Here is a 17,704-nt window from a genome sequence, read left to right as displayed (position 1 = left end):
AAATCTATAGGCATATGAAATAGTCTTGTACATTGACTTCTGACCAAATCATGAATTAAATTAAATGTCTGGAATGCAGAAAGAAAACGCAATATGTGGCTGATAAAGTAAGGTTTACAGACATATAATGTATCTATCTGATAACATTTTATTGACTGAGATATAGTTTATGTTGCTGGTGACAACGCACCTTACTTACAGACATATAAAGTGAGATTGGTACCTTCTACACAATACATAATGTGTGTGAATGATAACAAATACATAATGTATGTAGGTGATAACCTAACATAGATACCTCCTTTACAGACATGTAGTGTATCTGGTTTGGTCTGATCCCCGGATACACTTGATTCAGTTTGTAGAAAATGTCTCTCTGAACGTCGACTCGGTCTTTCTCTGGCACGTGCTCCCATTTGTTGCCGATGAAAAGAGATGCTTCCGGGCTGAAGTCCTCACTGTCGTTGACCACTGTCTTGAGTAGATGCCCGAGCTGTAAATTGAAAATGAATATGTTAACCTGGTAAAAGCGTTTTTATACTAATTGGGCCATCTTATCCTTCTTAAACTCAGTGCTTTATTTATGACTCCGTTTTGTACGAACATAATCGATGAAATTAAATAAGGATTAAACTTTTATAAAGTAGACAGATGAAAAAAGATTATATATTTTTTTAAATCATTTATTTTAATTATATTACACAAGTTTCTTCCCCACTGGAGAAATATCTCGATATTTCACTGAAAACAATAAATTTATCGCGAACAATAAAAGCTTTTCACGAAAACATAAAAGATTTCCACAAAAATAACTGAAAATATTAGGTGAAAAAATATTGTGTTGGTGACGACATCTTTTATAAAAATCCAAATAGGTTTCATAAAAATTGGTAAATTTTCGCGAAAGCATTACATTTTCACGAAAACTTTACCGTTTTTTTTTTTTCATTAAACTTTGGTCCATTTTCGTGAAACCTATCTGGCTTTCTAATGCAGAAGTTGGCACTAACGCAAATTTTCCCAAACAATGTATTGTATCTTTTCGTGAAAAGCTTTTTTTGTTTCAACAAAAACTTTTGTTTGGCGTGAAAACTTGGTACATTTTCGCCAAACGTATCTGCCACCACATGAAACCTTAGGAACATACCCTGCTATGTTGAACACCACCAGCAGTGTTCGTGTTGATGACGTAGATGAACCCAAAAGCTCTTGACAGATATGTCTGTAACCTCTTATCCACATTGCTTCCGCCTTCTATACCGGGTGTATCCACTATCACCACTCCTTTCTGCAATAAGTCATGAAAAATTGAAAAGTAAGATCACAAAGGCATTGCATCTGTCAATTAGAATAAAATCTCACTGACCAATCGATCAAAAATTATATTTCAGCAATTGCATTAATTTCATTATCACTTTATATGCGCTTTTATATAAGTGCTCTCCGGCCTGTTTTATAAACATTTCAAGTGTACGATGCTGCACTGCATTCGGACACTTAGGGTTTCATTTTTCACCTACAATATATTAAATATGTGAAATATATTATATTTAAGTTCTGTATCAAAATCACTTACACTTAGTGTTTTGAAGGGATAGAAAACCTCACATCTGTCATAGGGATTGTCGTCTGATTGGTCGTACTCTGCCACACAATCCTTGAACTCCTGGATCCCGTTTAAGCTATCTTAAATATGTACAAATTAAGTTTCATAAAAATATTTCAGTTCGATAAGTTTTCTAGGTTAAGGTTTTGTAGGTAAGTTGGTATCTAAGCTGCCACTTCTGGGAATGGATTGAAACTTCACACACTTATTTCTTCTGATAAACTGACTTACACTTCACAGGTCCAAAAACTCCATTTTGCTTTTTAACAACGTTTTGCATGTAAGCTAGCATCTTAGTAACCACTTGTGGGAACGAATTGAAACTTCGCAAAATTATTCACTGTAACTTTTTACTTTGCATTTTCACAAAATTATACTCCTTTTCCGTCTTAGCATTTTCTGGTTAAAATTTTGTATGTAAGCTGGTATCACAGTACTCAATAATGGGAAAGGATTGAAACTTCACACACTTGTCCACTCTCATGACTTGATAAGAACTGTGCTGGTTCCGTAACACTGTTTTGCATTTTTATAAAAATATTCCCCTTTGCATTCATTCTATTGACAAGGTTGTTGAATAGTCGGACGTTGCAGCCCTCCGACAGCTCTTGTTAATAGACTGGACTGAGCTTTGATTAATATTGAATTTTGTTAAATGTTTGCTTTTACTTATATTCAAGTATCAGTACCAAGTAACATTGCCGTGTTTTGTTTTTAACATCTGTAGGGAAAACCGTAACTATGGCAGCCATGTCTGACCTTCTTTATACTATCTTAGACTCGCATGCGCCTTAAAAAATGTTTTTTCCTACTTCAACCTTTACACTTTTAATGAAAATATCAAGAGTTTGAATATAATCTCTTCTCATGATGACAGAATGCTAAAAGCTCTTCAAAATACAAAATGAAGCTTTACTGTTTGGTCTATTTAATTCGTTTTGAAGAGAACGCTTAAAACTCTCTAAATGTATATCTAGTTGCATAAGGGAAACTTCCTGCATGTAAATAAAGTAATCATTGAAGTCTTTCCGAAGTGGTGTTAATACATCCTTTCGTTTCCGGCATAACACAACGAGAGTGTTGCAATACCTTACAAGGTTAATTTTTACGGAAGCGTAAGCGATTTGGCTATCATGCAAACATTCAACTTAGAAAAATCTTTGAAGCACATATACTGGTATTCAATTAATTGAAACAACTTGCATTTAAAAGTCTCTGGCTTGAATAGCTGGTTCTCAGTCATTGAATGTATTTGCAATTTCTCGCACAGAAAGCAAGGCAAAAGAAATTTCAGTAGAATTGGAAAGCTTCAGTCTTTAAGTTATTTTCAAGCAAGAATGTTAATGTAATAAAATTTTACTCAGACTAATGATTTTCGGCGGTATATTCCGCTCTCTCTCGCCGCTGTCAGACAGCTGTGGCTTATAATAGAAAATGGCGTCCTTCTTGTCACTGCACCGTATCTCAACAATAGTGTTCGTACATTTTAGAGAATCTGATGGAAATATCTGAGTTTCAAGAAGCAGGTTGAGTAGACTCGTCTTTCCTGCACCAACTTCCCCCGCTATGACAATGGTACATTCCCCAGATTTTAAAGATTCTTTTCTATCTCTGAAAGTTCGTTTGACGTCTGAAACAAAGTTTCAATTGTTTATATGAAAATTAAGTATAACCTATAGGAACTTAAGATGAAGACCCGCCTTTCACTGTTCTTGAAGTCATTTTATACGTATGAATATGATACGAAATATATGCACGGATGTAAGTTATATGGAAAAACTTAAGCATACATTCGGAATAACCAAAGATCAAAATAATCATTGAAAAACTTCTAACGGCTTAGTGTCAGAAGATAGGTTCTCAATTTTACGAATAAACCTGACTAGCTACCAGGTACTCCTTTAAAAAAAATCAAAAAATCTTTTAATTCAGTATTCGTTTCGGAAAGAATCTGGGCATTATTATGCAAAATTTGAACAGCCTTGGCAGATATCTCCTAAAAACATAGGTTCTGAATACAGTCTTACTATGATTACAAATAAATAAAACAAAATATGTTGGTCTGTTTGGAGTGACAGTATTTCTTATATATATAATAGATATTATTCTTCTTGTCACGAGCAGTAGCGCCAGTTGATATTTTCTTTTATGTTGTTTTATATGAGAATAGGCTTATGTATAATGTGATCTAGATTACCTTGGTGGGATTGTTCCAAGTTTGATTTTATTTTCTGTGTTAAACTTTCATACAAATGCCCTGCTTTCTTATATCTATCATACAGAGACGTTCGGGTCTTCTGATGTTCTTCGAAAGCTCCAGCAAGGTCTGGTGGCTCGGGCTGAAAAAAAAACCAACGTCTTCACTAATATATATACATTCTAAATTGCAAATTGCAAGATCTGCACCGAAGCATGGTAAAATATACTTTCTTGTGTGAAGGATCAAGACAAATAAAAAAAAACCCTGAATACTCCCCGACAGAAAAATGATTCGATATATCTAAAAGTTACTGTTTTGTACCTAAGCGTTTAATTATTTGTGCCGACCATGAGGAAATCAACATAGTGCATTTGCGACACGTCAGCATTGATCCAGACCAGCCTGCGCATCCGCGAGGTCTGGTCAGGATCCATGCTGCCCGTTTTCAAAGACTATATTAATTAGAGACACAATTAGCGATCAGCATAGATCCTGACCAGGCTGGTCTGGATCTATGCTGGTCGCAAATGCACCATGTCGGTTTTCTCATGGCAAGGTTCATTTGTCTACTTTATTTGTTTAAGGTTGCTGGAGCTGGAAGCACCCCGATGGTGTTTAAACCTACATGCATTCACGTGTGATGTAAGAAACGAAACAAGAACAAAGTTCAAGGGATATTGTTGACATCGTTATAAGTTATGTGTTCGTGAAAATACCACCAACATACGGAGGCACAGACGACACAAATGTGCATTAGTGTGTTAGGATATCTTTTCCACGATTTAACTCGACTGTGCAGATTCTAACTCGAGACCACGACTGGACGACGGGAACGAGATTGTATCAAATGGCTTCAAGATAACTTAACCCGCACGTACAAGGTGCTATCTCATGGCCACGAAGTAAGATCAAACGCGCATTTATCACACCGGAGCTTCGGTATTAACATAAAAGCAACTGTCAGTTCATATGTAGTGACTGTGTATGGTGTGTTTAAGTAAAATCTTCTTCTTCTTCTCGTTCGCGACTGCACTGTCAGACCAGTAGCCTCGATGAAACTTGTGGTTTGCCGCAGATCCTCAGTGCCTTCATACAGTGTCTGGTGGATTGAGATATCTACCGACCAAGTCGCAGCTCGCTCCTGGTCATGCCTTTTACATCTCTAAAGTATATGCTCCGCAGTCTGATCTTCTTCACCACATGGACAAGTTGGCGATGCTGTCAGTCTGTATTTCGTATAGCATGAGTCCATGATTCTGAAAGATAGTCTTTATTGATCATAGCAAGTGTGAGGCTCCTCCGATTAGGAATAAAAAGGTGTTAAAAGATAACAATAGACTCTGTTTGATATTTTGGTTGACAAAGCTAATCATGTCACACTTTAATTGTTATTATGAATTTGGGCTTTGAAGCTGTTCCAGATATAAATGTATAGTTCAATGCATTAATTTGCATTAGATACACTGTGAATGTTATTGAAAATTTAATTGGTTAAAAAGAAATGGTGCTAGTGTTTTAAGTAAAATTGTATGTTCAAAAATGTTTCATAACTAGATATCCCATATATGATTTAAATTTTATCAGTATTTAGGCAGAATATTGTGCATACCTGAACATTTGTATTGTGATTATGTCCTTCAGATTGAGGTTTGTGGTATATCTCTGGATCTGATCTGCTTACAGACAATAATGCCTAAGTAATGCTAAGCATTAGCATTACTAACTTTGGCATTAAATTAGCATTATTTTTAATGCTATAATTGTGGCATTAATCATTACTTGGCATTATTTGAAAAAAATAATGCATTATTAATGCATTATTAAATTCTGGTTAAGGTTTTACATGCAAGTTACTATCTCCAAAACTAATGCAGACATTGAATTGAAACTTCACATGTGTCTTCGGGGTAATAAAACTAGTTGATAGCAGCAAATCCCATAACTCTCACCTTCATTCTGGCTAAATTATGCTCCCCTTTGGACTTAGAAAATTCTGGTTAAAGTTCTGCGTGTAAGTACAGCTATTACTAAAAGGCATATAGAATTGAAGCTTATTCTTTTCTTTTTCTAGGTCAATAACCAATCTCACTGGGTCAAGTCCCATAACTCTGACCTTCATTTTGGCCAAATAATGCCCCCTATGGGACTTAGAAATTTCTGGTTAAGGTTTTATATGCAAGTTACTATTTCGAAAACTAATGCAGATATTTAATTGAAACTTCACATGTGTCTTCGGGGTTATAAAATTATTTGATAGCAGAAAGTCCCATAACTCTGACATTCATTTTGGCCAACTTATGCGCCCTTTTGGACTTAAAAAAAATTGGTGAAAGTTTTGCGTGCAAGTACATACAGTTATTACTCAAAGGCATATAGATTTCAAGCTTATTTGTTTCCTTTTCTATGTCAATTACCAACCTCAATGAGTCAAGTCCCATACCTCTGACATGTATTTTGGGCAAATTATGCCCACTTTTGGATTTAGTAGCGTGCATGTAAAACCAGTAAGTTACTGTCTCCAAATCTAATGCAGGTATTGATTTGAAACTTCACGTGTGTCTTCGGGGTTGTAAAACTAGTTGATAGCAGCAAGTTCCATAACTCTGATATGCATTTTGGTCAAATTATGTCCCCTTCTGAACTTAAAACTTTTGTTAGCTCCACTTTCGGAGAACGAGGGGGGGGGGGGGGGGCGGGGGGAGGGGTTGTTCTACTAACCCCGGAGTTTTGGTACTTTAAAAAGATAATGACTTGAAATTAAAAATGTTTCTTTATAATCATCATCAGCATGTATGGTTATGTGCAATCCCCATAACTTATTTATTTTGACAGTGACAGAATTATGCCCCTTTCGTACTTAATGTTTTTTCGCAATCTTCTCTTTCTGGATATAACTTAGTAAAATATAAGATAAGATTTGAAACTATCTTTATCATCATCATCTGCATGTGTGGTAACAATCCCCATAACACTTTATTTATGTATTTTTGACAAAATTATGCCTCATTCATTCTTAATGTTTTGACAAACTTCGTTTTCTGGACATTACTTCGGTACTATGTAAGATAATGACTTGAAACACAAAATGTGTTTTTACCATCATTCTATGCGTTTGGGTAAATCCAAATAACTCTTATTTGTGTTCTCTACGGAATTAAGCCATTTGGTGTTCACTTTTGCACAGAAATGGCCTAAATGGCCCAAAAATCAAAAGTCTCTAAATTTAGTAAAGAACATGTTTTCTTTCATCAAATTGTATTGTTTTTTCAAACTGCACAAAATATTCAGTTACAATATATTCATTATAGACTAAAATATCGGACATAACTGAAAACAATTTTAACCTTCAGTTTTTAATCGAATTTTTAAACATATCTGAAATTTTCGTTATGAGCACAACTGTCGACCACAAACAAAAAAATTGCTTGAAGTAGATAAACATTTTGGTAGTAAACAATATAAACAATATATAGTGGGTTTTTTTTTTTGTTTTTGTTTTAAATTATAGCCGCTTTGAAAATTTTCAAAATTTTATAGGCCATATAAGGCATAATTGAAATTTTGTAGTTCTCCAAAATTAGTGTAATATAATATCACCAAATATCGACATTAACCTCCCTTAGAGTATACCCGTATACATATAATTACGTTTTAAGGTATTTTACACTCCTTTTCAATATGAGAAAAATCGTGTGAAAATCTGTATTCTTATTAATATTACGGCCATTTTAAAACGATTTAGTGGTAATGTTGGTGGTCATAACCCATCTCAATATAGATCCGCTGTAATTCTTATCTAAACTCTTTAATCATGATTAGGAAATACACTGAAAAAGGACTTTATGATTACAAAGTAAAACAATTAACTAATAACAATACCAAGAAGATCACCTTAACCTCTCTCTCTCTTCCCCCCCCCCCCCCCCCCCCCTCCGCTCCCGCACACGTACACACACGCACGCTCGCACGCACGCACACACACGCATACGCACGCGCACACACATACACACACGCACGCACAACCACACGCAAACGCGCATGCGCACGCACACGCACACACACGCACGCACGCGCACACGCACACGCACACACACACACAAATACTGTCTACCTCTGTATGAGTTTAATTACTAAAAAAAAAGATTGCACGCAATATAGAATATCATTTTAAGTTTATTACTTAAATACTTCAATTTTTAAGACAACCACAAAGTATGACAGAACAAAACAAAAAATCAAATACGGATCAATGCGTGGACTTCAAGGAGTATTGTCATTAAAGTCACAGCTTTTGAAATCCATATTTAGACCATGTGTAATTAGACACCACTTGCTGAATAGTTGAAAAAAACACACAATAATTTACATCAATAACACAATTTGCCTTGCGTTCCATTGTATTTAAAAGAATAGATACATTAATCAGAAGTCTTTAGTGCTATGATTATATAAGAATTTGGATTTTAAATTAAAAAATATATCAATGAAATTATTAACAACGTGGACTTCCACATGTAACAGAAAAACCGAAAAAAAAAGTATAAAATATCCAAATTTCATGCTCTTTTATGCATAATATCCTTGAAGGTAAGGCATTTCAAACATGAATAAAAAAAATCTTGATGGTCCGTACAAATATACAAATGCACAAACACGAAATCATCTAATTACGCGTTGCTATTGAATTTACCCTGGTGACAAGGTATACGGTGAAAGCAAAAGCAGTATATTTGCTTTTTTTACACGAAGTGCCCTTAGTCGCTTCAATTTTTCTTTTTCAAAAAGGTATTTTGTCACAAATTCTGTAATGTAAGCCCCACAGACGCTTACCGAAAACCAAATATAATGAGATAGCTAAAGTAGGAAAAGACACTTTTTCTCGCTTCTCAATTAATATACATTGTATTTGGTATTTCAGCTTATAAAGTCAATAAACATTCCAACGAAAGGGTAAATGTATTTTATTAGTATAAAATGTTTTATGGACGAGATGGTTCCATATAATCCCGTACGGCCGTTGGCCGTATACTTAAGCAGCAGCAAACTGTTTCACACGTGATAATCTGAAAATAGATGCGCATGCGCACAAACGACTTTCTCGTTAAACAAAGAAGACAGCTTTCTTATTTCTTTCGCAGAATATTTACATGTTTTACTTGTTAGAATTTGTTTAATTTAATTATAGTTATTTGCATACGGTGACATTTGCATTTGCTCACCTTACGGAGATCCTTACACTTCGGATTTATTGCGGATTTCTGCATTATTTGGACATATATAGTGTTGTGCTGAATTTTCTTTGTTTGGTTTTCTTTATTTGGCGGACTTACGCTAAACTAAATATAGTCTTTATAGATCTACATGTAAACATAGTGTATGGTTTTCATATTTATCACTTTTTTGACAAACGTTTAAAAACATTCGTGCAGACTTGAGTTATTAGCTAAATTTTGCCTGCACAGTCTCGGCGCAATACTTGGCGGGTAAACGACCTGCCGAACAATCTGGACATTTTACTGGACTTTCATTCAGCCAGACTTTTTCAACGTGATCATTCGGCACGAACGATCTGTGTAACGAAGAAAAACAGCAAAAAAAAATAAAAAAATCGGAAATCTAGTGGATATTTTATTATATATTCTTCAAGTGCCAGACGTTGTTGTGTGTATCCTGACCGACTGAATACCATTTTGACATTGAGAGTTTTAGTAACAAAGTCCATGAATTAAACAGAAGACTGGTTCATTATTGGAAAGAAATTTCGTCGATCCTCTGGCGTTTAAAGGATTTGCCCTGGTTGTTACGCTTAACAGACGTCAGAAGTCCTTTGTTTCAAATTAAAGCAGTTGAGTATAGCTTGCTTATTTTAATTAGTACGAGTATATATGTTTACTCTCTGCATGGGCTTCTGAACTGAAGTCTACAGGTTCCCTGATAATTTTAAAGCATCTGAAGAAGCTTAGAAGTTTATATAGTATTCAGTAAGCATGTCAAGCTTATTAATGTTGTCATGTTGGAAAATATATCCGGGCATGAACCCGAGTTTTCTGCCAGTTTTGAAACTTGCATCCTAAATATATAGAGACTGGCACCAGAGATTTTATGTTTTATGAATTGTGTGTTTATTGTGTTTGTATATATCAGGGCTAGTGCCCCCCGATTTGTCTTCCGGGCAAGTTCCTGAGTTTTTTCCAGGCAGGTACCCGAGATTTTTCCGGGCTGATACTCGAGACTTTTCCGGGCTGGTACCCGAGATTTTATTTCCGGGCTTGTACCCGAGATCACATATTTTCAAGATATTTTATTGTTTATGGTATTTGAGATTTTCCGGGCTAGTACCCGAGGCTGCTCTAGTACCTGAGATTTTCCGGGCTAGTACCCGAGGCTGCTCTAGCTCTTGTACATATCTAGTATATTTTAATTTTGTCTAGTACCCAGGCTGTGACTTCAACATTTACGTCAAATTATTTGTTATTGTTTGTATATAAGGGCCAGGGTGTTACATGATCTTGAATATTTGTTATTCGGACTGGTTTAATTTAATTCAATCATTCATTTGAAATTTCTTATTCCAGGTATGCCTGGGAAGCGCAAAGCAGCAACGGCGACCAAATCAAAATGTACATCGCCATGCTGTCCTCCACCAGCCGCGGACAGCGATGCACTTAAAATGACAAATATGCAGTCGAAGAAAATGAAAAGGTGTAAAGGAGCGGCAAAAGCTCCTAATAAACCAGTCATAGACACTGACACTGGAAGAGATTATGCGGCAACAGATCAGCCACAACAGGCTAAAGGCAAAAGTGGCCATAATACGGTTAATAAGAAACGATTAAATAACTCTTCTAAACGCCGGAAAAGGTCACCATCTCCAATAGCACCCAGCAGCTCTTCTGACACAGACATTACAGATGAGCAGACCGAGGTTCAAAGCATTTCGTCGGACAGCGAGGACAGTTTACTCGACAGTGTGTTGGCAAATCATAAGAACTCCATAACAGGTAACAAGGGACAGTCATTTTCCCCCTTAGATGCCCCAATCTGTACCCAAATCAATGAAAAAATTCAGAAGAAAATTTGGAAGCACAAATATGTAGATTTTGGAGACTTATTACCTATCAATTTTTGTCATGACCGAGATAATTCCTCCTTTCAACTACTAATCAATCAGGGCAGGGGGAATCCAAATATCAACATCCTTCCCACGAACAAAAAACAAAAAATACACAATATTCATCAATGGACAACAGCCTTCATGAGGTTTGTTGCCATTTACTCTATGAAATATCCGTCAGAAACTCCTGCTCTAATGAAGTAGTGAGAACTGGTTCGGGATCTGGAATCCAAGAATCATAGCAATGCCTGGTCACTCTATGACTTTCAGTTCCGCACACTAAGGGCACAGATCCAGATCCCTTGGGATCGGATGCATTCTGAATTTTGGATTCGGGCCACAACCACCTCCGTCACATCTCAGCCCTTTCGTCAGTATCGCCGTTCCGGCGGCTCAAACACCAATTTCTCCCGTTACAGTTCCCACAGAAATAAATCATACAATAACGGAGAGTTCCTCCCCAACACATGCTGGCCCTTCAATAGAAGAGGGTTCTGCTCCGCTGTCAAATGTTTCCCACACATTTGCGGCTATTGTCGGGGTAACCACTCGGCAAAATCATGCCCCATCGGTTACAGACAATACACTTTGCCCAGTCATCCACCCCAACAATCACAGTCAGGTTCAACACATGCTAAGCCAACACAAAAAACTAAATAGCCAGGAAGTGTCTAAGGCAATTACTCCGATTAAGATAAGCCCCCTTTCTTTCTGGATTAAAGGCTATAAACTGGCAGATTATCTATTGGAAGGTTTTAAGAATGGTTTCCGTTTAGGTTTTGTTGGCGATAGATGCTCCTATACAACGAAAAATCTAAAATCTTGCTATGAGTTACCGGAAGTTGTGTCGGCAAAATTAGAAAAAGAAATAGCGTTAAAAAGGATAGCGGGACCTTTCAGTAGCCCCCCTTTCCAACCTTTTAGGGTAAGTCCTATAGGAGTAGTCCCTAAAAAGGAGCCAAACTCTTATAGGTTAATTCATCATTTAAGCTATCCACTTGGTAATTCTGTAAATGATTTTATCGATCCAAACCTCGCCACAGTCCAGTACTCTACTTTTGACCAAGCAGTTACCATGGTTAGGAATTTAGGTCAGGGCTGTCTGATGGCTAAAACAGACATAGGCTCGGCATACCGTATCATACCCATTCATCCAACTGACTATTCACTTCTAGGTTTTAAATTCAATGACTCATACTTTTATGACCGTTCGCTCCCCATGGGTGCTAGCTCTTCTTGCGCAATCTTCGATCGCTTCAGTTCAGGTTTGAAGTGGATAGCTCAATGTAAGCTTTCAATTCCTCACATCCTGCATATTCTAGATGATTTCCTTATTATGGGCCCCAAAGATTCTAACAAATGTGAAACTGATTTGAGGGTATTTCTCGATTTATGCAGAGCTATTGGAGTTCCTATAAAACACGAGAAAACTGTCACAGCGACAACTGTGATCACATTCATGGGTCTGGAACTTGATTCTATTAAAATGGAAGCTAGGCTACCTAAAGACAAACTTGTCAAACTTTACCATTTACTGGTGTCTTACAAATCACGTAGGAAAATTAAATTACGGGACTTACAATCCCTTTTAGGTCTTTTAAATTTTTGCTGCAAAGTAGTGCTACCAGGTAGGGCTTTCCACAGACGATTAATTGATCTCACCAAAGGTGTGTGCAAACCCCACCATAGGATAACTATAAGTAAAGAAGGGAGGCGTGATTTAGAAGCATGGTACTATTTCATCGAACATTTCAATGGGAAACACATTTTACTGGATCAAAAAATGGTTAACTAACCAGCTTTACATCTGTTTACAGATGCCTCAGGTTCAATTGGGTACGGAGCTATTTTAATAACTCAGTGGTTTTACGGACTTGGCCTGTAACTTTGGCTGATTCACATATCACATACAAGGAATTTTTTCCTATAACGTTGGCTCTTGAATTATGGGGCTCTCAACTGGCAAACAAATGCATTGTCTTACATTCTGACAATAATGCTGTAGTACACATCATAAACAAACAGTCCTGTAAGGATTCTCAAATCATGTGTCTAGTAAGGCGTATGGTACTTGCCTGTATGAAACACAATATCCTCGTACGCTCAGAGCATGTGCCAGGCAAACAGAACACTTTAGCAGATATGCTTTCTCGTTTACAGATAGAAGAATTCCTGAGGAACGCCCCTTACGCAGACAGGGTAGCCACGCGTATTCCAGAGGCCTTGCTCAAACACCATTGAAACGAATTGTCAGCTCTTTATTAGATGGATCTTTGGCTAAAAGCACAAGACATTCTTATCGAACGGCTTTTAAACACTTCCGTTCTTTCCACATTAGTTATTACGGTACCCAACCAAAGGCAATAATTTCAAACAATAAATTAACAAGTTACATAGCTTATTGCCATTCCATAGGCATGAAATACACCAGCATATGCTCTAGAGTTTCAGCCCTTAACTATATAAATAAATTACAAGGTGCAAACACTACAGGTCGCTCTTACAGTTTCTTAGTGAAACGTGTCCTTTTGGGATGTAAACATTTTTCAACAAGTTCGGACAAAAGGCTGCCAATTACAATAGGAATTTTGAGGAAATTGATTTCTGTTCTACCTAAATTATTCAACACGGCCTACAACATTTCTCTAGTGAAAGCTATGTTCACACTCGCATTTTTTGCACTTCTACGGGTAGGTGAAATAACCACGTCAAGTATGGCGAACCACACTGTCTCGGTCACAGACATCTCAGTTAAGACGAAAAAGGGCAAACCTGTTAATTTATGTGTTTCGCTTAGTCATTTCAAACACTCTTCTTCGCCTTTCACTATCACTTTAAAGCCACATAAGCGCACAAAGTTATGTCCTGTTCTTGCGGTACACTCTTTCATGAACAGGCGTCCTAAACAAAGTGGGCCATTTTTTCTTAACGAATCAGGAATACCGGTCACAACCAAACAATTTAGTCGCATTTTAAAGGAATGCATTGCGAAGATAGGCTTAGACCCAAGATTATACACATCTCATAGTTTTCGCATTGGGGGTGCGACACTAGCCCATTCATACAACTTCACAGATTCTCAAATACGTAAATTGGGAAGATGGAACTCAAATGCCTTTCAGTCATATTTGCGGCCTGATTGTGTTCAGTTCTAAGAGGCTTTTGACTGTCCCTTGTTGCTGGGTTTATTGTACATATGTATATATACATTTGTACTTTAATAAGTAACATTTTGATTTCAACAGTTTTGAAAACGGAACAGGCAAAACTTGTCGTTAATGCCATTGAGTAGGATACACTACACACTTTTTGGTACTGTTAAAACGCGTAACGCTGTATTAGTATCGTAGTAGTGACAAACAATTTCATTGACTGACTCAGGCGGCAATGATTATTGAGTTATTTAAAAAGGACATTTTGGCCAGCTGTTGATGTTATGTGTTTTAAGTTTACATTAAAGAAGTGTTCTGAGCCAAAAGAATTAATATTTGAAGTCATTATAACTGGCTTAAGCGGCTTTTTTGACTCTAAGTATAAGAACTGAACTTTTTGACACTTTTGATACTGTCATTTTAACTATTATTGGCTATGTTATTTTTATCTTTTTGGACGACATTTTGACTGTCTTAGGCAGCAATTTGTGCTTTGATTCTACATTGATGAAGTGTTCCGAGCTAAATAATTTGATTTTATTTGCGATGTCATTATGACTGACTTAAGCGGCATCTTGAACTAGCGGTATAGATGTGAGTTCTAACACTTCCTACTGTCATTTTTACATTTTATTTTTATTATTGTTTTGTCATGTTTACTATCTTAGGCAGCAATTTGTCTTAAAACATTCAGGTGTTACCTCCATACAGCTTCTTCCTGATTCAGTTGACTGTTTAAGGCAGCAATAGGAATAGGAAAGGCTTATGTAGTTGTTTACATTACATAAATGTTGTTTACATTAAATAAATATTGTTTACATTACATAAACAATGTTATCAGTTGAGATATAGAAATCCATTTTATATTATATACATTTCTTGAAGGTTCTAGATTTGCTTGTCTGGGCGGCCATAAAGACCTGGTCTGAGTGAGGTCTTTATGTTGTGGCGGAATTTTATTTCCCAGATAAAACAAAATTGATATGATCTATGTTTTAACAATTCTAGTCAACAAACTAAATGTGTTTTGATATTTTGTATTTCATGTTTTTGATACCGGCTTAAATAAAAGCCCATTTACAACTTACATATCTCTTGTTTTTAATTTTGTCTTACAAGCTACGCAAACTCTCGAACCTTCCCTAAGAACCACTTGATGGCCATAAAAGAGTAAATATACATACGGGCGGATTTGAGTTATGCTGGAGCCAGTGTTTAATCACCCTCTCTAGCATCTCGTCTTTAGAATTACACCCGTGCAAGTCGACACCCCATGCTTTCGCGAGGGATTTCAGTTGTGGAAGTTGTAAATGCGTGATATCTTCGACATATTGTATGTGACGTATTTCCTCCGAATTCAGTCCCCCTGCCCTAGCCATGTCTTCTTTCTTTCTAAAAATAGAATAAAAAATGTGTTTCTCGCTCAAAGAATTTAAGGTTTAAACTTTACGTAAGCTTAGCGGTAACATTTGAATACTTTTAAATTTTATTTTGTGGTCAAGAGACAACTCAAATAAAGATTTTTTTTTAAACAAAAATAAATAAGAACAGTAAATCTTCCATTTCGTTTTAAGTGTCTTGCAAACATTTATCTTGTGGCCGCGACAAATATTGTCCAAACATTTTTAATCAGTTAATTTTAGGGAAGAAGTCTTCTTGAAAATAGAAATCTTACAGTCTATTCCTCGACCGCGAGATATAATAAGATTCAATGCCCACTCAATGTTTACGCCGAAAGTGGCTATTAGTGAGTTTTTACTTGTATTTCATACCTTTTTTCTGTAATAAAAGGTATATTTGTTTCACCGCAATAATGCCGATTAAACAGGCACTAGATTAGTAGTTTCCTTATATGCCTGCAAAACTGGAAAAATATAAAAACAACGAAATATTTGAAGCCTGGTCCACGAACTGATAAAGTTCTGCACGCAGTATAATGAATTTCTGCTCGCAAATAAAACACTAGTTTTAGTTTCATCGCACTCTTATGAATACATGTGTACCAAATTATCTGACTGCGTTCCTGTAGAACAATGGATGGCATTGTCTTAAAAAAAACAAAAAAAAAAACAACAACAAAAAAACATAACGATATTTTGTTTCATGATAATAATACTGTATTCAATAATTTTTGATGCGTGCAAGAACTATTTTAATGATTGAAATGCATTTAAGCGTTAATAAAATGTAAATTTGATAAAATATCATTTTATTTTGCAAAAATTTATCCGACATTGTATCACAGAAAAAAGAATAAATACGTACAACAGTTTACTTTATATACAAAACATACCCGCTTTAATATCAACTCCAAATAATAATACTTCAGTTTAAGGTTCACATCCGTCCTTTTAAGAGGACAAGAAGAGTTCAAATGTCCTGGGAAACACTCCGTTCCAAAAGAAGTTCAACACTGAAATGGAATAATTACTTCCTGCTCCGTTACACAATGCTTCGTTTCATTGGTTAATCTTGACAAGGGTATTTTAAAAAAAAAGAACAAATCAAATTTTTCATCTCGGGTCCTTGGTATAATCATATATAAGAGAAGCGTGAAGTCACGTTTTAATACGCACCTTGCAAAACGTTAACAATTTTTGAAACTGAATAGCCATTATCTACATAAAGACATATTTGAATGTAATATATACCGATACTCAAAAGGAGACTTAAGTTCTTAAATCTCTTTGGTTCATTAGAAAGACAAAAATATGTATTAAAACAAATACGGGTATTTTTGAAAAGCCTAATATTCGTATCAGTTCATGTGTTTTCTATTTGGTGAATTGAATGAATTATTGGCAAGGAAAAAATCGAACGTGACTGTCACATTACGAAATATTTCTGCCAATTTAAAGGCTCAGTGCATGTCTGTGGCAACGTTAAATGTCGCAACGCCGCTAAATGTCGCAACTACCGTTAAATGTCGCAAGGTTGACGTTAAATGTCGCAACCACCGCTAAATGTCGCAAAATCGTCTGCCGCTAAATGTCGCACCTTTAACGTTTAATGTCGCAAAAATTTGCCCATCGTTATATGTCGCAACACCAACGCTAAGTGTCGCACAGCAAAATAAGGTAAGTTAAACAGTCTTTACAACTTAGAGATAAGACTGGGTAATGCATGCTTGATTTGGGGAAGGCTGAATTGACCTTTCACTCTAATCTGCACGTTTGCTTTTCAGTGGTTCCGCACCATACATACGTTATATAATTCATATCTAAAGGTTTGAGCACTAACGTAGTACTCGTCGCAGTACTAGATTTATTTCAGGTCTGAACTATGTAATTCTATGGAGTCCTGTTTAGCTCATGAGACATTAAGCTCGCGCTCCGTATTGTCGCGCGTTGTATCGCATGTCTTTAGTCGACCTGAATTTCGTTACATAACAGGTCGGGGGCCAGAAATTGTTGATGGAGGATGGGAGGTAGGGAGGGGGGGGGGGGGGGGGGGGGGGGGGCACCAGTATAAAACAAAAGCGTCACCGGCGACGTGCGGTAGGGTACCTCTGTCCGTATTTGTGGGAAAGTTTTTTATATACCGGTATGAAATGTTGGCCTGTGGTGCATTTTGTCTATTTTTAGGTACGTATTAGAGGGGCACTTCCCTTATTTTAGGTGGTTAGGGTCTTT

At 36.4% G+C, this 17,704-nt stretch overlaps 1 protein-coding gene across 2 annotated transcripts in view; it reads right to left on the bottom strand.

Moving 5' to 3' along the window:
• LOC123556064 (uncharacterized) overlaps positions 1–16,596 on the bottom strand; it is a 33,116-nt gene extending 16,520 nt beyond the window's left edge. Inside the window, exons 1-7 of one of the 2 annotated variants that reach the window (XM_053547483.1) lie at positions 16,366–16,596; positions 15,257–15,464; positions 3,804–3,945; positions 2,967–3,236; positions 1,577–1,686; positions 1,148–1,288; positions 299–493 (exon numbers count right to left, since the gene is read on the bottom strand). In XM_053547483.1, coding sequence (XP_053403458.1) covers positions 299–493; positions 1,148–1,288; positions 1,577–1,686; positions 2,967–3,236; positions 3,804–3,945; positions 15,257–15,451 — 1,053 coding nt within the window. In that variant the 5' untranslated portion in view covers positions 15,452–15,464; positions 16,366–16,596. Of the gene's footprint in view, positions 1–298; positions 494–1,147; positions 1,289–1,576; positions 1,687–2,966; positions 3,237–3,803; positions 3,946–15,256; positions 15,465–15,844; positions 15,915–16,365 lie in introns of those variants that run through there. The other variant, XM_053547484.1, reaches the window with a different exon arrangement.
• Between the last annotated feature and the right edge of the window lie 1,108 nt (positions 16,597–17,704).

Source organism: Mercenaria mercenaria, chromosome 7, assembly GCF_021730395.1.
Source record: "Mercenaria mercenaria strain notata chromosome 7, MADL_Memer_1, whole genome shotgun sequence".
NCBI lineage: Eukaryota > Metazoa > Mollusca > Bivalvia > Venerida > Veneridae > Mercenaria > Mercenaria mercenaria.
Note: the sequence above shows the minus strand (reverse complement) of the source record. Positions and strands in the feature narration are given on the sequence as shown.